The sequence below is a fragment of the Miscanthus floridulus genome, chromosome 5, assembly GCF_019320115.1.
Source record: "Miscanthus floridulus cultivar M001 chromosome 5, ASM1932011v1, whole genome shotgun sequence".
NCBI classification, from domain to species: Eukaryota; Viridiplantae; Streptophyta; class Magnoliopsida; order Poales; family Poaceae; genus Miscanthus; species Miscanthus floridulus.
Window position 1 is genome coordinate 10,226,032 of NC_089584.1, and position 20,408 is coordinate 10,246,439.

The 20,408-nt window shown below is 46.0% G+C and overlaps 1 protein-coding gene and 2 pseudogenes across 1 annotated transcript; 2 read left to right on the forward strand and 1 right to left on the reverse strand.

Moving 5' to 3' along the window:
• Positions 1–762: 762 nt before the first annotated feature.
• On the reverse strand, positions 763–3,269 carry LOC136451487 (uncharacterized). The gene is made up of 3 exons (XM_066452192.1): positions 2,991–3,269; positions 2,162–2,242; positions 763–1,463 (listed from the first exon to the last, which is right to left on the reverse strand). The coding sequence occupies exons 1-3, from the start codon at positions 3,138–3,140 to the stop codon at positions 1,095–1,097; spliced, it is 600 nt and encodes a 199-aa protein (XP_066308289.1). The 5' UTR covers positions 3,141–3,269; the 3' UTR covers positions 763–1,094.
• A 304-nt stretch (positions 3,270–3,573) lies between these two features.
• LOC136451488 (TSL-kinase interacting protein 1-like) lies at positions 3,574–11,408 on the forward strand (annotated as a pseudogene).
• A 4,856-nt stretch (positions 11,409–16,264) lies between these two features.
• Positions 16,265–16,919, forward strand: LOC136451489 (uncharacterized; annotated as a pseudogene).
• The last annotated feature ends 3,489 nt before the right edge of the window (positions 16,920–20,408 follow it).

Consider the following 20,408-nt stretch of genomic DNA (forward strand, 5'->3'; position numbering starts at 1 on the left):
TGATATGTCTGATCTTGGGGTTTAATCTTTGCGGTGCGATTGGTACTGCATGAGAAGGGGCATGAGAATTAATCATGGAAGTTGATGGAGGGAATTATATGACAAGTCATGATAAATGGTGATGATGCACCCATCTTTCATTAAAAACACAATTCCTATCCAATTACCACCTCCCCCCTGGAGAATTGATTAGTAGAAGTTTGGTCTCTGAACTCTCGTTCCCTTTCCCATCAAAATTCCTACTCCCATGAATAAGTAGAAGATTTCTAAACTCTCAATCCCTTCCCTCCTTTCAATTACTTCCAACCAAATGTGTCGCTGTTCACCTGTTCTTATAATTAGAAATGCCATCTTCATGTATCACAAAACTACCTAGCACTGTCAAAGTTCTGTTAGATAATTCAGAAACGTCTAACATGACAATCTACAGTGATATTAGAATCATGCAAAGAACTTTGCAACCATGAGTCTGCTGTGTTCACAGTTCTCGAGAACGCCCATTCCAGATTCTAGTTCTGGGTTAGATATTCATAAAAAAATATGTTTGAACTTCTACACTTCAATGCCACTTTGAAAACAAATGTTACAAGACTTCCTGGTCAAATTATGGAGTAGGAAAAAAAAGATGAAACACTGCAACTGCGAATGCATCTTTTACAAAGAATGACAGAATGCAGCAAGCAAATTCCTTAAGAAGAGACCACCACCACAAAGTGCTCATAAACAGAGCATAGCTTTGCACTTGCCACACAAGGAAAAGACTGGTGCTGAAAGCGGCAGTAAAACCAACCATTATACTGCTTCCAAGTTCCAACCTTCACAATCAACATATTTGTCTCCCAAGAGGGCTTCTGTGTGCCATGCATATTCTGTTAGTAAGGGTTGATAATAATGTCTACAAATTAATATCGCTGGAGCTCTGCACGAGCCACATGGAGACATAGCTGGTGGCAAACACATCATCTCTAACCGATGGGCTTCTCGTTCTTGGTCAACAAATATTGAGATTTTTTTAGGTTTCAGCCAGTGAAGATCACATCTTGATGCCTTGAACAAACCAAGATAATTGCTTCGAATTTTCATATGGTTCAAGCTCAAGGACCATCACAATGCATATCCATGGAGGGCTCAGTTAAATTGCAATTCACAGAGTCCTGATTTTGTGGCGACCGGTTGTTCCGAGGCCCATTTCCGTTGGGACATGAGTTGATGGGGCCATACCCTGAAGACTGAATCAAATGATTTGAGTGGAAATTTTGCCGTAAAGGGTCGGGAAGAGAATTTGGGACGCCAGAATTGCTTGTCTGGTCTGTTTCATCCATCCGGGAGTCAAGCGCAGCAGCTATGTTCCCAAACGAGAAGGGATTGCATTGAACATTTGCAGAAGGGGTGCTATGTGTTTGCTGTTGGCTTGGATGCTGCGGAGATGCTACAGGATCCTCTCGGCAGTGCTCAATCTCATTCTGCGTACAGAAGAGAAAGCATCAAGGACTTGGGACATATGGATACTGCTGAAGCAGTAGCAGGAGCTACACTAAAAAGGCAACAATTTTGTCTCCAAATGAGGTCTCAAGGCCAAGATGGTTTCAATGGAAACAGGCAACAGTTTAACATTTCACTTGACAAATTATTGCTTTCTGGTGTATGTACTGATATATGAGTCTCAATTAGACAGCATTGAGCTTACGTGTAGCGTAGCTATCATTTTACAACAGTTTCATAGTTTACTCTCAGTAGCACTTTGAAGCTTAACAAGGCACTAGCTATCATTTTACAACAGTTTCATAGTTTACTCCCAGTAGCACTTTGGAGCTTAACAAGGCACAATAAAATCCAAGTCATATTGTAGAAGATTGTGTTAGAATCACGTCTGCAGACAGATTTATTGTAACATTATGTTCTCTCTAACTAGATTCACAGATTACATTCGTAAACAGTACCTCTTATTATGCAATGCACATATTTCAGTTCTAGCAAGTTCAACTATTGAATTCCTATCATCAGGTCAAAAGCCTAAAGTGAAAAGCCCGTGACAACATACAAATCTCTCAACACTTAATACTAGATTGGTCTGTGGTCCTTGGATATGACATCAACTTAGTTTATCGATAAGGTTTTATAAGTGTTAGAAAAATTGGCGGAGACAAGATGTTCACATAACCTGCAAGTATGCAAGCACAGCAGCAACAGGCACCTCTGAAGCTTCTTCAAGCTGACTGGACAGCCATTGATGTACATTTTCCTGTCAAAGCTCCATGAAGAGCATTGATTAGTCAACGACACGTTCAACAGAAGTACTATTAGACAAATCCCAACAATTATGCTACTTTGTATCAATTTAAGTTTCAGAATTCAGACAGAGGCATTTGCAGAACACCTACAAGGCCCCAGCCCCTTTATTGTTCAAGGACAACCAGCCCACAAGTCTTGATTAGCTTGTGTTCTTCACTCCTAACCCATTTCAAAACTCAAAAAGAAAAAATGTACATCAATTTATCACGTTTTCCCGACTCTGCACACACCATCCAAAGATTGACACCTACTTCGGCACCCAAATTGGCTCTTTATTGTGCAGAGATCGCTGGAAAAATTGTTGACAGCAATCTATTGATATGCAATTCGTAACTCAACATCTCCACAACTATTGCGGTATAAACCCCATCTTCGATTCGGAGTAAAAGACAATTATGTCATTTAACCAGCTGTAGCATGTAAACCTGACAAACAGGTGGCACGTTTCGCCCAAATTCTGCTATCCCATACTCAATTCAACGCTAGAGTTCAGCAAAAGCAACAAATTCCTCCATCCCGTATCACCATCAACCCCGGAAAAACCGAAGCAAGATCTCGTCTCCCTCTAACCTCCGCGTAATATGTAATCAGACACCAGCCCGACCGCCAAGAACTCGCGCCAAGATCGCAGCTTGGCCGATCGGAGGCGAAACGGGAAACGCTCCGAGAAACGAACAGTCAGAGGGAAGGGAACGCACCATGGCCCGGCGCTCGCCCGCGACGAACGACGCCTTCTGGTGCGCGACGGCATGCGCGTACACCTGGGACAGCGCGTTCGCGGCGCCCCGGAACGCCAGGTGCACCTCCTCCTCCTCCGGCCTCCGCTTCTTAGCCGCGTGCGCCGCCATCTGACAAGGCCCTCCCCCTCCCCCGCTGAGCCCGGGAGAAGCCGTCGGCAGCGGCGAGTCGGCGACGGCGAGGAGGCGGTGGAGCAATCGCGTGGCGAAAGGTGTCGCGAGTGGCGCTGGTCTACGCCAGCTCCGTAGACCGGGTGCTGGTACACTGCGCCGGCGTAGGCATTTTAACCGCCCGTCCACGTCGGCACGGCCACGCGCCACTGGCTCCCAATGCAGGGCCCGGCCCAATAGGCCACTGGTTTCGTTTGATGGGCCCTTACACTGTCCGACTCCGTCCGTAGAGAGTCCCGGGCCAGCACGTGTCGACTCGTACACGTCTCTGTCTACGTATTTATTCGAATACATACATACATACACCAAGAGAAAATTTGGCGCTGATAAGACGAGTGGAGGCGGCAATCGAGGCCACCAGTGTTCACTTCAAAATCTCTGAAAATTCCCACCTCTCCCTCCCTCCCTCCCTCGCGTCCTCCCCATTCCATCCACGCGCCCGCGCCGGCGGCCTCGCTGAATCTGCCAGCGCGCTCCCTCCGGCGGTAACGGACTAACGGGTCCTTCGGTGGCGCTCCTCTCCGGTTCCCCTCCGCCCTCTTCGTCTTGCTCTGTGGCGGCCGAGGCCGACGCTCCGTCGGTGTCTCGTCGGGCGGAGCTAGGGTTTCGCTGCTTCAGCCTCAGGATCGGCGAGATCTAGGGTTTCAACCTCTGGTATGCCTCCTCTGTCCCCCTCGCTGATTCGTGCGGTTTCGGGGTTCTGAACCGCTGGATGTTGAGTAGTACTCGGGGATCAGTATACCTAGGTTTATGATTCGGCTCACGTATTTGTGCCCTACTGCTTTGGATTGGGGAAGGAACCAAAGGTTTCGCGTTCACGCCCCCTTCCTTTGTTTCTCTGGATCCAGGAATGAAATATTTTGTTAGTGTAGAAGCGAAATCGCTGGAAAATAAACTCTTGGAGATTGTATTCCGTTGATATCACAGTGCATGGAAGAGCTCGATTGTTTGAAATCATAACTTCTGATCAATTGGGTGGCTTTGTGCAAGAAAATTCAGAAGCTGTTTTCAACATTGATCAGGAAATCTTAGTACTGTAGGAAACATTCGATTGATAATATCACAGTGCATTGAGGAGCTATAATATTGGAAATCATAAATTCTAATCAACTGCTTTGTTTTGTACAATAAAAAAACAGAAATTGTGTTAAACAGTGGTACAGAATTTTAGTACTGTAGGAGTGCACATTTTATTTCATGGACTTGTTGTTTATGAATTATGCTTAGCAGTGCTTTTCATAACATGGGATAGAAATCAGTTTCAGTTGTTTGGATTTTAGTATGGTCATTGTTGTGTTAGTTGTCTTTTTTTCTGGTTTGAGATTGTCAGCCAGTGCATATTCTGGCCTCTTAGTGAAAAGGCTCCTCTCCTGAGTCATGGCCATGAAGCCAAACCCTTGAAATGAAAGAAAATATAAACTTCTAAAAACATTGATTACATTGAGTAAATGATTGTGCAACTTGCTATCTACAGGAGAAGTGTTTCGAATTTTGAAGAGGGGAGATTGTACTGGAAGCTGCTGCTAATATTGCAAAACAATGAAAGCTCATCATCAGCAAAGTAATGCATCTGGCACAGGAGCAAATACCAAATCTGGTTGTGATAAGATGCAAAGCCTGAAAGCTAGTGCACATATCAACAAATCATCAGGTGATGTGTTGGCGCTATCAGTTTTCAGTCTTCTTGGGCACGTCCAATTATCTACTGAAATCTTAATCTAACACAGACCAAAGCCAAAGTATGATATAAGTGCTTGGCAGATGCAACTGAATTGAAACAATTGCACAAACTGTTAAGTTTGTAGAAATATGTCATAATGACATCATTGATTTTCTAAACTTATCAAGAGCATCATTTGCAGGCAATATGGCTGCAAAGCGCAGAAAGGGAGCCAATTTCTCTCCTTTTGAATCACATACCGAAAACAAGATAGCATCAAAGACTGGCGGTCTTATGGAAGCACCATCCAGGGATGCTAAGATGTTATCTGCTCGGCCACCTAATCACTCTGGAAAGATCAAAGTTCAACTTTTCCCAATAGATGAGACCATTCAAGAGATTATGCAGCAAGTGAGTACCTCTGCACCTCAAATTTTCTTTGGTAGAGCTTCATATAAGCTAGACTGGACACTGTAAGTGGCAGTGCAAAATGGACTCTTGAGGATTCTTGCACAGCCGCTGATGTGCATGTTACAGTTGGCTCCCCTTCAACATTTCGTTTAAGGTTCAATTTGTTTTCTATAAATAGTTATTTTTGTTTGGAGCAAAATGCATTGGTAGTTCATGAACTTGTCCTATGATGTATTTAGGCCCCTATTGTTAGATATAGATGTATAGGTGTCTTTGCTATTTCCTCTTTGTGTAAGGGCTTCTATGCATATATGCCCATGTACATGTTTGGGTTGAAGCCCACCGGAATGCATTGAGTTCATTCACTCTTAACATGGTATCCAGAGCCGGTGTCTAGGTTTACCTCGCTGCCGTTGCAGGTGTCGCCGGCATCGTTGCCGCCGGCGAGTGCCCCTGCTTTGCTCCTCCCGTGCGTAGCCGTGCTCATTCGCGCGCTCGTCCGCGCGCCATCCGCACGCCGTCGCGACCCGTGGTTGCTGCTTCTCTTCCGCGCCGTCGCACCTATCCGTCGCGGCCCGCAGCTGCTGGTGCTGCCCAGCCGCAGCCGTAGGGCGCGGCCGCACGTGCGCCAGCCTCAGCCGTCGGGCGGCCGCGCGTGCGCGTGTGCCCGCTTCGGCCTGCTGTTGGCTGGCCGTGGCCAGCAGTGGACGCCACACCTCCCCTGGCTACCGCCTGCTGCCCCTCCCCACGCCGGGCGCGGCCCTCTGGTTGAAGCCGCCCCTGCTCTGCTTCGCTCGGGGAACCAGGCGCGGCCCTCTGCTCTGCTCTGCTTTCACTTGGAGCAGAGGAGAGCTCCGTCCCCCCCCCCCCCCCCCTTTTTGGTTTGGTTCTCTTTGCACTCTTTTGTCCTCCTCTTTTCATGTTCCTACTGTTTCATATGTCCCTAATTTGACCATGCAACTTATTTCCGCTGGTTAGCTCACTGATCATGGTTGTCGTGTTATTTTTTATTCTGACTCTTGTCGTGTCTAGGATCTCAGCACGGGTCTCCTGGTTGGTACTGGCCCTCGCCGTCGTGATTCTCAGCGTCTTTGGGAACTTGACCGGCTTCGTCTTCCTTTCGCTGCCTCTGCCAGTCTTGTGGGCTCTGCTTCTCCTGCATCGGCTTCTTCATCTTTTGCTCAGTGGCATCATCGATTGGGAATTTATGTGGTTCCCGGTTATCCACTCTTATCTGTCGTGGTCTTTTGGGGAATGTTTCTGGTGATGCTTCTTTAGATCAGTGTCAGGGTTGTAAGCTTGGCAAACAGCTCCAACTTCCATATCCCTGTAGTGGGTCAGTGTCACAGCGTCCCTTTGACCTTGTTCATTCTGATGTATGGGGTCCTACACCCTTCGTTTCAAAAGGGGGTCATCAATATTATGTCGTATTTATCGATGATTTCTCTCGCTTCACATGGGTGTATTTCATGAAACATCGTAATGAGGTGTTATCCATATATAAGATATTTGCTCAGATGATTCGTACTCAATTTGACACTCCTATTCGTGTTTTTCGTGCTGACTCTGCTGGGGAGTATCTCTTGGGCGCTTTTTGCCAATTTCTTTCTGAGCAGGGCACTCTTTCTCAGTTTTCTTGTCTTGGCGCGCACGCTCAGAATGGTGTTGCTAAGCGTAAACATCGCCACCTTCTTGAAACTGCTCGTGCTCTTATGATTGCTTCCTTTGTTCCACCTCATTTTTGGGTTGATGCGATATCCACTACCACTTATTTAACTAACATTCAGGCCCTGTTTGGTTGGGCTTTTGGCTTTGGCTTTTGGCCCCAAAAGCTAAAAGCCCAACCAAAGGGGCTGCTTTTGGAGGGTGCTTTTTCAGAAGCAGCTGTTTTTCCGTAGTTCATTTTTGAAAGCTGGGTTGACCCTGCTTTTGGCTTTTGGCTTTCTGCTTTTCGAAATTGGTGGAATAAAAAGCTCTTCCATAGTTGTTTCAAGAGAGATAAAGATAAAAGGTATATTTTATACTTGTTTAACCAAACAGCTTTCAGCTTTTCTACAGCTCACAGCCCACAGCAGCTTTTCCACAGCTCACAGCCCACAGCAGCTTTTTCCCACAGCCACAGCTCAACCAAACAGGGCCTCAGCCTTCATCTGCTCTTCAAGGCGGAATCCCATATGAGCGCCTCTGTGGCAAGCCACCAAATTACTCCAGTCTTCGCCTTTTTGGGTGTCTTTGCTATGTCCTTCTTGCTCCTCGTGAACGCACTAAGCTGACATCTCAATCTGTTGAGTGTGTTTTCTTGGGCTATAGTGTTGAACACAAGGGATATCGTTGTTGGGACCCTGTTGCTCGTCGTATGTGGATTTCTCGGGACGTTACTTTTGACGAGTCTCGCTCTTTCTATCCTCGGCCTACCTCTGATGTTTCTCCCCAGACCGTTGTTGAGCCTCTTTCCTTCTTGATCTTTCCTAATACACCTATCTCCACTGTGTTTCTTCCTCCTCCACCATCTCCTCTTGCACCCTCTCCTTCGTTGCCTTCTCAGCCGCCTTCACATGTTCCTTTTAGGTCCATTTATGATTCCAAACCCCCTGTGATTCACACCTACAGTCATCGCCTCCAGAATCCCTCGCCTCCTGTTGAGGCGTCTCCTGATGTTTCACCTTTGGTTGAGACATCTTCGGTTGCGGATATTTCCTCTCAGCCATCCTCTCGTTACGATCTTCGTGATCGTGGGTCGCTAAAGCCTACAAACCGGTATGGTTTTGTTGGCACCGTTCTTTCTGAGCCGGCCACATACCATGATGCCAATTGTCATCTAGAATGGCAACATGTCGTGGCTGAGGAGATTGCTGCTCTAGAGCGCACTGGCACTTGGGATCTTGTTCCTCTTCCTTCTCATGCTCGTCCCATCACGTGTAAGTGGGTTTATAAGATTAAGACTCGCTCAGATGGCTCTCTCGAGCGTTATAAGGTCCGTCTTGTTGCTCGTGGTTTTCAACCGGAGCATGGTCGTGACTATGATGAGACCTTTGCTCCTGTGGCTCACATGACCACTATTCACACTCTCCTTGATGTGGCCTCTGTTCGTGTCTGGTCCATTTCTCAACTCGATGTCAAAAATGCCTTTCTTAATGGTGAACTCCATGAGGAGGTCTACATGCGACCACCTCTTGGGTATCTTGTTCCTGATGGCATCGTTTGTCGTCTTCGTCGCTCTCTTTATGGACTAAAACAAGCTCCTCGCGCTTGGTTTCAGCGCTTTTCCTCTGTGATTGCGGCTGTTGGTTTTCTCCGAGTGCTCATGACCCTGCCTTGTTTGTTCATAATTCATCTCGTGGCCGCACTCTTCTTCTTTATGTTGATGATATGCTCATCACTGGTGATGATTCTGAGTATATTGCATTTGTGAAGGCACGTCGCAGTGAGCAGTTTCTCATGTCTGATCTTGTCCCTCTTCGTTACTTTCTTGGGATTGAGGTCTCTTCAACCTCTAATGGCATTTATCTGTCCCAAGAAAAGTACATTCAAGATCTTCTTGATCGTTCTTCCCTCACTGATCATCGCACTGTTGAGGCTCCCATAGAGCTTAATCTTCATCTTCGCACAACTGATGGTGAACCTCTCACTGATCCCACTCGATATCGTCATATTGTTGGGAGTCTTGTCTATTTAGGTGTGACTCGTCCTGACATTTCATATGCTGTGCACATTCTTAGTCAGTTTGTTTCCGCTCCCACTCACCTCCACTATAGTCATCTTCTTCGTGTCTTGCGTTACCTTCGTGGGACCATTTCTCGCCGTCTGTTCTTCCCACGCTCTAGCTCTTTTCAACTCCAAGCCTACTCCGATGCTACTTGAGCTAGCGACTCTTCTGATCGTTGCTCTCTTTCAGCCTATTGTGTTTTTCTCGGTGGTTCTCTCATTGCTTGGAAGACTAAGAAGCAGACCGCGGTTTCTCGTTTGAGTGCAGAGGCTGAGTTGCGAGCTATGGCTCTTGCAACAACAGAGGTTACTTGGTTGCGATGGCTAATTGAGGATTTTGGTGTTTCAGTTTCTGTGCCAACTCCTCTCTTGTCTGACAGTACCGGTGCTATCAGCATAGCTCGTGATCCAGTGAAGCATGACCTCACCAAGCATATCGGTGTTGATGCGTCTTACACTCGGGCACAAGTGCAGGATGATGTCATTACTCTTCGCTATGTGCCTTCGGAGCTTCAGTTGGCTGACTTCTTCACAAAGGCACAAACAAGAGCTCAACATCGTTTCTTTCTCTCCAAACTCAGTTTTCGTGATCCACCCTGAGTTTGAGGGGGGGTGTTAGATATAGATGTATAGGTGTCTTTGCTATTTCCTCTTTGTGTAAGGGCTTCTATGCATATATGCCCATGTACATGTTTGGGCTGAAGCCCACCGGAATACATTGAGTTCATTCACTCCTAATATAGATGTATAGGTGTCTTTGCTATTTCCTCTTTGTGTAAGGGCTTCTATGCATATATGCCCATGTACATGTTTGGGCTGAAGCCCACCGGAATGCATTGAGTTCATTCACTCCTAACACCTATATTCTAAAATGCACATGTAGGTCCCCGCTTGTTAAGTGTGTCACTTGTCCAAATCACCCTAATCTGCAAGTAATTACATATGTCACACATAAGCGTGGAGCTCAAGATCAGATGCCGCATGCTCTATTATGTGCTCCTGGCTGCCACCGCTATCATGTATACTACAATTTAGGTGCTGTATTTGTGTGCCACACATGCAAGCTTTTTCTGATTTGGGTGATTTGGATCTTGAATGACATACATAACAAGTTTAGAGCCCCAGATGTGCACTTTAGGAATTTACAGGGATCTAGATGACATTGTGAGACAAGTTTAAGGAATGCTGGTGTATTTCATTTGTGTGTCTGTATCCATGCACATCAATGTGAAAGTTGATGTTTATATATTTCTTATTTATTATGAAGGTATGGTTGGTTTGGGCCTGAATTGAAGCAACAAAGTAGTGAACCATCCTTGGCATCAGCGCACTGTACAGACAAGACTATTGGCAGCAAGCCTCCTGATCTTGTTTTCAATGAACAGAAACATATGGCTGGTTTGGGTGAATTTCCTAATAATTTTGTGACACCCTCTGTTGTGAATAATACAAATACATCACAAGTGGTGGTGAGTATCAAATACTATCGTTTGTTGAAAAAATACCATTATATGTACTTCGATGCTGATACTCTTTATGATTCCAAAATAGGATAATCCAAGCAAGGTGGCACCACTTTCATGGCTTGACTCCATATCTAACATTAGTTTTGGAGCACTGTTATCTGAAGCTGCACCTTCTCAAGACAGCAAGCAACCACCTTCACAAAATAACACATGTCTCCAGCAGATCCCCGTCACATGTGATTCATTTGATGCTGCTATTGCTTCGCTGATTGCGCGTCAGCAACCAAATAACCAGCCAAAGGTGTTAAATCCATCCCTTTGGGAAGCTGAAGAAACTTGCCATGCATTTCCCTTCCAGAATCAAATTTCACAAGCATCAAGTTCAGTTCCTGGCAACAGCATTGCTACTATGTCCTCATCTGTCTTGTGTGCAATTCCAGAAACTGGCACGGATGATCAGGTACACCTGCTCTTGTAATATTTTGTCTCATCACAAACATTTCTTGTTGCTTACGAGCTTTTTGTTTCTGCAGCAATGCGCTACTGATGGTAGGAAGGAGGAACTAAACGGTCAAACATCAGTACTGGGTGATGATATTAATGCAAAGCCAGATATCTCAATGGTACCGATTATGACCCTAACAACATTGATATGTTTTAGGATGCTTAGGCTTCTTTGGTTTTCTGATTACTGATGTAATTCTTATGTATATTGTGATATTTTTTTCAGCATGAGTCATCTGGCGACCCAGACCCTGGAGCATCTTGCTCTAGACTCTTGAGTGGAACCGACAGTATAGGACTAAGCTCTTTGCTCACCGATAGCCTGGATGCATTCCAGAAATTCTCTGTTTTCTGAAGCTCATACGCCCATAAAGAAAAACTACGGGTTTATACAATATAGTCATATGGACTAAGTGAAGGTATATATTAACCAGGTTTCTGCTTCATGAACAGAGCTAATAATTTTGGGCTTCCCGAAGCTACTTCTGTAAATAAATCCCCCATGTGAATTTTTTTCTTATTTCTAGTTCACTTGGAAGAAATATGTGAGCCTAATTAATTCATCACTAGTACATATTTACGGTAGCACAACATTATCAAATCATGAACTAATTAGGCTTAATAAATTTGTCTCGCAAATTAGTCTTAATCTATGCATTTAGTTTCGTAAATAGTCTATATTTAATATTTTATGCATGTGTCTAAACATTCAATGAGACAGCGACTAAAGTTTAAAGATCACCACAACCGATGTGTCAAAATCATCGCATTGTATTGCTAGGCCTTGTGAGCGTCAAATCTGAATACTTCAAACTGTTAAAGAAAATATTTGGATCGCATTGTATTGCTAGATCTTGTGAGTACAGCCGAGCTGCATATTCGTCTTAGACGAAATTCAGGTTTATGCCTAGCCTACAACAGCAGGCCCTTATGGTCTGACCTGTTCTGGTCTGATTTATTGGGGACAATTCTTGGGACAGAGACGTCTGAACAGCGCCCAGCCCACCTCCCTCTTGTGAAATGGAAGCAAAGGCATGACTCGGCTCGAGCGATCTGGAATCAAACAAGTTTGAAAGAATTTGGTTGCAACTTTCCACAAATCTTGCCTGCTTCGTTTGACCATTAGATTCTCGGATCATTTCCCTCATTGAATACACCCACGGGCCACGTACAAATGTGCCTGGAGATCTGCATGCGACGCTGCAACACATGCTTGGAGATGTCACTACTCAAATTTGGCGCTCTGAAGTCTGAACTGAACACCAGCCGCTTCTCCTTTTTTCTGTTCGTTTCAATCTATTTTTCTTCAGTTCTGACGCCGCTGCTGCAACGCCCATCCTGGATGCCATGCATGAGCACGATCCGGTTCAGGCCATCGCAAACTGACTGAAACAAACCATGACACAACTGGTAGCTTTGCAACTTTTTTTTTAATAAAAAAAACAATGGCGAGCATGTTTCTAGCTCATCAAACTCTCCTAGAAAGAGAGAGATTTTATTAGGGTGACAGGATCATGTAACTGCCGTCTCCCTTCCCCTCAACTGAATCGTTGTCCACTACCGGAAACGTCAAATTTGCCGAGTGTTTTTATGTTTGCCGAGTGTATTCCTTCGGGCACTCGGCGAACAAGATCTTTGCCGAGTGCTACGCTAAAAACACTTGGCAAAAAAAAAACATTCGGCAAAATCGAAGGTTTGCCGAGTGTCAAGCTAAAAACATTCGGCAAAAAGGAGTTTGCCGAGTGTTTTTTTTTTTACTCGACAAAGAAATAATTTTTTTTCTGGAAAAGAAAGAGAAAAAAATTAAAAAAAAAACTTTGCCGAGTGTCCAGATCTAGGACACTCGGCAAAGGGAAAAAAATCACTTAATTAACCGGCCCACCCGCGCCCTCTCTCCTCCCCTGTCCTCTCTCCATCCGCCCGCGCCCTCTCTCCAGCGCCACCGCGCCGCTCCCCTCCCTCCCCTCCTCCGGCGCGCCCCTCCCCTCCCTCTCCGGCGCGGCCCCTCCCTCCCCTCCTCCCTCTCCGACGCTGGCGCGGCCCCGCCCTCCCCTCCCTCTCCTCTTCATCTCCCCCACAGGTGGTGGCGGCCCTCCCTCTCCTTCTCCCCTGCAGGCGGCGGCGCTCTCCCTCTCCCCCACCACCGGCGAGCCGGAGCACCTCCACAACTGGCGGATCCGGCGCCCCTCCCCCTTCTTCCCTGTGATGGCGGATCTGGCCTCCCCCCCCCCCCCCCCCCCCCCCGTATCCGGCGATGGCGGAGGGAGGAGCGACGGATCCGGTGGTGGATCGAGCAACCGACGTGGTGGTGGTCTTGGCGGCGGCGGGCTTCGTGGCGTGGCGGATCTGGCCTTCTTCCTCTGCTCCTTCCTCCGTCTCACCCTCCCTCGTCGCATGGCACCGGAGAGGAGGCCAGCGCAAACCCGACGTCCGGCTGGGGGCGCCGCGCCCCTCGTCCCCTTCCTCCACGGCTCCACCACGGCGTGGATCCGGCGGAGAGGATCCCTCCAGCGGGGATTAGCCCGCGGGTGTCGGATCCAGCCTCGAAGAAGTGCTGGTGCGGCGGATCCGTCGGGGAGGTGTGCTTCGGCGACGGATCCGGCAGGGAGGAGCGCTCGGGCGGTGGATCCGGTGGGGAGTTCACTGGCGGCGGATCCGGCAGCGTGGCCTCCGAGCAGGCGTGGATGGTGGTGGCGGCGGCGGTGCTGGTGGTGCGGACGTGGTGTCGGCGTGACTTTTTTTTGGAAAAAAAGTTTGCCGAATGTTTTTTGGGCACTCGGCAAACTAGCGTTTGCCATAAAAGGGTTTGCCGAATGTCGTTTGCCGAGTGTTTTTTGGGCTTCGCCGAGTGCCCCTGGCACTCGGCAAAGCTCCTGTATCCGGTAGTGGTCATGTCATTCATAAACCCAGACAGTATGGGTACAGCTCGTTTCGTTTTCATACAAAAGTATCAACAAGCATGTAGCCGATGCAGCAGTCCGTCACTCAATTTATGTTTGGTGAAACAGCAACGGCGATTATGTATAACATAACAGGGTACACCGATTATTAGTTTCATCCTCCAAATAATAAGCCCATGTCCATGCATGATTGGCTAAGCCTGGACCTGCCAGTGCCAAACGGCAGGCCTAACTGAAGATCTTTATGCTGCTGCTGCACCAGTTGACAAGAGGACTAGCTAACTTGGTGTAGACGTGTAGTATATAGACTCCCAAATAATAGAAATGGTGGCAAAATAAAGATGCCTACAGCATAGAAGACACCCATATAAAAACAAGCATGTGTGTTCAAGGAAATGAGCAAAAGTACATTCATTCAGTAGAATTGGATTTGGAGGTAGCTAGCTAGCTAGGCTGGCAATCATGAACTGAGCAGTCTCTTGCATTGGTTCCAAAGTGATCCAGTACTCAATGGGTAATGATGTGCATTGAGAGAGCATCAAGACAAACCGTCAATCTAGACGTACTGAGCAAGCGCCAAAATGTGCTTTGTTCTTATCTTACGGGGCAAAAGTTTGGTGGAGTGCTGACAAAGTAACAGGTTAGGAGGTAGTAATCCGTAACATGGAGCTAATTAGTTTCTTGCCTGCAGACTCTAACAAAGTCGCATCTATGTTTTGTGACTACACAGACGGTAAGTGGACATTGTGCCAAATTACTCATGTTTGATCTATGTTGTGTTTGTGTGCATGCATATATATGGGATGGCAATTATAAGCTACAACTTGGTTTGGAGAAGCACGAATCTTCATTGAATGCTGTGGCCTGTGGAAGATGAGAATTCAGATTCTTTGATCAACCTCGTGGAGTGACGGAGGTGATTCCTGTAATTTAGGAGATGCCCCATCTTAAGCCGCCATCACCATCACCATCACCTGTGGCCGAGAAGCTGTGCCGCGGGCTATGCGCGCGTTCGAGGCGGAACCCTTGAGGAGGGCGTCGAGCTCGTGCCTTGCATTCTTGACGCCACCGATGGCAAGTCGTTCGCCGCCCGCGTGGCGTAGTTCGCACTTCGCGGGCTTCTTCAGCAGCTGTGACAGCCTCGGCAAGCTGGTTTACCTTCGCACCTGCGTCACCGCGATGCTCCGCCTAGCTGTACCCCGCCGATCGCCATGCCTTCGGTCAGCACGCACAACCTCTGCCGGTCTGCATGCAATGCAAACGTGGCTGCTGGGTCAGCGTGCCCTGGCCCACCTGTCCGTACAGCACTGAGTTGTTGTCTCCTCGGAGGATCAGTGTTACGTGCCATTCATTATGTGACAAATATTTAGTTATTATACCATATATAAGATAAGAATCTTAATAAATCTGACTTTTTTGTTTGTTTTATACCCAAGCAAAATATAGTTTTTTTAGACTGAAGAAATACTATTTGGATTCACATGGTTAATTAGTAGCCAGCTAATTTTTAGCTCTAGTCCATTCAGACAAATGTTTAATTTTTTAGCCAAGAGTACAACTAGTTGTAGTCAACTAGCAAACTAACTCCAGCTAGTTTGGATTAATTTTTAGCCTTAGCTAGTAACTAGTCCTAACCGATCTAAATAGGCCCTAATTACTGGTAATGCGAGTAGTTTTGCCAGCTGTATCAGAATCACATTTTAGTCACTAAGTATATATAAGCAAGAAAATGTCACATAGAGAACACACTGATTAGCCAGTTGTAGGGAGTGCGTATCTGCAATGAGCTATTACTATTCTAATAAAAAACAATCAAATACTTTATTACTCCTTCCATCTCAAATTATAAATTATTCCAAGAATCTTTGAGAGTCAAATCATCTCAAGGTTGATCAAATTTATATGATAAGATAATAACATTTATGATATCAACTAAATATCAATAGATTCTTTATTAATTATATTTTCGTAGTACACCTATTTGATGTCATAAATCTTTGTAATTTTCTTTATAATTTTGGTTAAACTTAAGATGCTTTGACTCTCTAAGATTCTTGGAATAACTTATAATTTGGGATGGAGTGAGTACAGTGAGAGAGAGAAATACGGAGTACTAACTTGCTACGAAGTATGTAGGAAAACCTTTGGGTCGTCCAAGCAAATGCATCCATTCCATTTCCATGGAAAGAAACGTGGCATGGCTTGTGATTCCTATGACGAGCCAAATGGATGGATCAACATTTGTCATTAGCCAACCATGAAGAAGCTAGTCAACGCGTGATTAGAGAGCCCTAAAAATTTGTTGTTGTTTTTTTCACCCCAAATCCCCAAAACCACCCACCGCCCACACCAGTCTCCCCCTCCCATATATACACGCACGGCGCGGCCACTCCGGCCCTCCCGCCTCCCCTTCGCAGTCCCGCCGCAGCCATCTCTCCTCGCCCCCACAGTCTCGCAGGCCGCAGCTGCGCTCATCGTCGCCATGGACGGCGGTGGCTACAGCCCGCGGTTCCAGCGCCAGGCCTCCTGCTCCTCCGCCCCCTCCATCTCGCGGCGGCGGTTCGTCCGCGCGGGCTTCGACCTCGACGGCGACGACGACAACGACGTCGCCTTCCACTCCTCGTCATCCTCCTCCTCCTCCAAGGTCGGCGGTCTGGGGGCGCCCTACTACTCCGCGGCGGCCCCGCGGCCGTCCCGCGCGAGAGGCTGAGGGCGCTGTGGCGCCGCATCATGCGGGAGAAGAAGAAGCGGATCCTGCTCTGCTCCACCGGCTGCGTGCCGGCGCACGTGCCGGCGCCGCACCGGGAGCCCTATGACGCCTACAGCTACGAGCAGAACTTCGACGTCGGCGAGGCGTGGGTGGAGCCCGACAACCTCTCGCGATCCTTCTCCACGCGCTTCGCCGTCCCCTCCAGGGTGTTCCAAAGGGTCGCCGTGTAGCGACCGCCGGCCCCCGGCGGCAAGATTTTTTTTTAATCTTTTCCCCCAATTTTGGTGCCGCGAATTGTGAAAACAGAAGCATCCATCTCCATCTGTACATGCATTCATATTTTTCGGATCACTGATGAATATCTCCAACAAATCTTCATTGGTTTTTGGTCAAACTCTGTACTTTGCCAGCAATCAAATACCACCACACATGACAAACACATTTACGCCCACAGCAAAATCACAGAAACATGTGAATACTACGTTCCACAGCCCCCGGATTTGATTTGTTGCTAACTAATGGTGTGATGAATAATTAGTTTGTTCTGAACATTATACCTTGACTTGATGTAAAGATTGGTTTGTTTTGAATGTTACCGGAAAAAATGCTTGTCAGTTTTAGGAATCTTTGGGACAAGATAAGATCTAAAAGACTACAAATTGATAGTGTCTAATGTATTATATAATTGTCTAATCCAATTGTGCACAATGGAATCGCTTGGTCAAACATGTTTCTTGGACATTAGGCAAGTGCGTCGCTGCATGTGAAGTTGATCGGAGTCTGTACACACCGCTTTTTCAATGCACCAAACGCTTGCAAATTTGACCAAACTAAGAAACTGATTGATTCATAAAAGTATGCTGCCTGAATCTGACCATTTTCAGGAAAAATCCACACGCCTACCTTCAATCAGAGTGATGCGAGTAGCTCGCTTTTTTCGCAGTGTAGAGTGGAAAAAAATGCAAAAGGGACAGGAAATGTTTTCATCCTAAATCCTAATCTAACCTCTTGAAAATTTCCATGTGTATGTGTCGTGCCAGGCTGATGTGATGTGAGGTTAGCGTCACACCATTGTTGCTGCTTAACCAATTGTCCCTCTCTCTTTGAAAGCGAGAGGTCACAAACTACCTGTTCGCTTGGCTAATAAGTCATGGATGAAAGTACCGTTAGTTGATTTGTTGTGAAAGAAAAATACTGTTCGTTAGCTGAAAATGTACGGCTTATAAGTAAAGCGAACAGGGCGTATATTCTAGGAGAAGCAATCCTGGTGTGCCCATCTTCTTCAAAGACAAACGCGCCGTGAGAAGGAATCTTGCTGCATTCTTTTCGTAAGCACTTCATCTTGGTGCACTTCTTTTATACTACGCTGGGTTTTGTTTAGTCTCAAGTGGCTTCATGCATGTATTGCGGTTCATGATTGTTGTTGAACAGCATATTTTATCTATCATATCACCTCAAAACCGGCACTATCTTGCATTCCCCGTTACTGCACATTTATGATGCAACGATATGCTTGGGATATGGCCATAGCCCATATGGGTACACTGATATGGATATGGCATCATGGCGATATGGATACACCGGTATGGCTACACATACATATACTTAATTATATATGTATGTCAGTGGATTTTCTCCTTCCACCTCAGTTATTTGATTATTTCACTTTTTTCTCGAATACGCAAAAGCTTTATGTATCATTGTATTAAGTAAAAGAGTCTAGACAAACATACAACTCGCTTGTATCGAGCGCCGAAGGAGGTCAACCTAATAGAGCCATGGCTAGACCATCCTAGCAAGAGATCTCTAGATTCGATATTACGTTAAAGGAAAACTACCAATACCGACACAATGGCACGACCTAGGAGGTGGCCTTGTGTCCTTGCGGCTGCCTGGACCGAACAGCCGGGAAGAGCTCGTCCAGCGCTTCGGCTTCGGACGCAGTTAGATCGCCGCTGAAGAGCCTGTCATAAGCCTCTAGCTCCGACGTGGATGGCGCTGATGGACCCTTAGTGAAACCAATACGCTACATGATCAGCACCTCACCTCGCTTGATTATTTCAAGAACTATGGCAAAATTATCGAGATTAATTAAATTGATTCAGTTTTAAACTGTATTTTCCCAATAGATACTTTCCTGCTGTCGTTTTGGATCCATCAAGCCATATCGAGACGTATCGGAATCTATCGGATAGTATGGCAGCGATGGTGATACGGGTACGGCAACTTGAGTATCAGGGTATCGTACACGTTACCGGCCAAGGAGTGAGGGATACACGCACACATCTGAATTCTGAAGTGCTAACATTTGCAGCTTCAGTCAGTGCCTTTTTTATTAGCTGTATATATTATTAATTCCTGATCTCAATTATATTAGCATTAGCAGGTTCATTGGATTCTCCTCTGTTCCAAACTCAAATTTGTTGGTGCCTTGGACACCGTCATGAACCCTTACAGTGAACCAACAGGAGACATGCATTGTACTGTATTTTGCACAATGCATGATTCATTGTACAGTTCCGAATTGCGATCCCGACATATACGAGGGATCTTGTATAAGATGTAAATTCTAGCTACAGTCTTCAGTTTTGGTGATCCGTAGCTGGAATTAACTATAAAATCATTGTTAAAATGATAAATACTTGTTAACCTGCCTTGAAATGAACTAGCTGGCATTAATTTGTCCTGGGAGGAGAGAGAAAATAGAAACCTACATTTAGCCAAAATAGAAGTTGCTAGGAAGCTTAGTGATATATATACCAGTGGCTATCTTGGCAATTGCCATCATGGAGATGATTTGCAGTGCAAGTACCTGTGTGCCACACTGGTGTGCATGTGACCATGCGTATGCCCATGCATGCATAAATAAACCTTTCTGCGTCATTATTCGTCATTGCAAGGAAATAAATCGATTGGAGAAGACGACGATCCGCGTGATTAGTTGAGCGCAGGTGGTCATCAGGCAGCTGTCACATGGGACCAGGACTGTTCTGCGTTGAACGCTGATTGCGTGCATCAGCAATTAGCATGGCGCCATCCATGATTACCAATAAGGAAAGATCCATGCCATTTCCAACTTTGTTCCCCTGCCCGGCCCCTTTTGTTTTTCATCGTCAGCTAGCTAGCTAGCTTGATCCAGAAAATAATAGAACATGATCCTATTTTAAGACCACGCAAACTTCAGGTTCTTGTTGGCCTTTTAATCCAGTTTGGATCCATTGAGCTGCTACTCGTTAAGTTCTAAATTATAAGGCGTTTTAATTTTTCTGGGTACGTAGTTTTTCTATGTAATTAGATACCCATTATGTCTAAATACAAAATAAAAATAATGTATCTAAAATATCAACACTTCTTATAATTGGGAGTGGATTGAGTAATAATGAACTCATTTGGTTCCAAACGAGTCCAGATAATAATATAGCTAATTAATAGCTAATATCCAACTAACAACTATCTCACTAGTTAGACCAAATTAAACCAGCTAGCTAATATTACTTAATAGTTAGCTAGCTAATATGAGCTATTAGCTAGATCTTGCATGAATAAGAAAATGCTCCTGTATGAGGTTACTACTTGCTGGCTTGAGTGACACAGGCACAGCCAACAGTCCGAGTGATCTCATCCCATGCATGTGATCATGTGACCGGGTGCAGTGCTGTAGTACTGATGAATCTGCTTCGTGCCCGGCGCTGCCTCTTTGCATTGGATGCCTTAAAGAAACTCGCTGGACCTGGACGGCTTGTGGGCAGCACGTTAATCGACAATGATTCGGCCGCTGCCTGCACACCGGCATGATTCAGAGTCTGTTTGATATAAAGGCTGATCGATAGCTAGCTAAAAATTAGTCAAAAT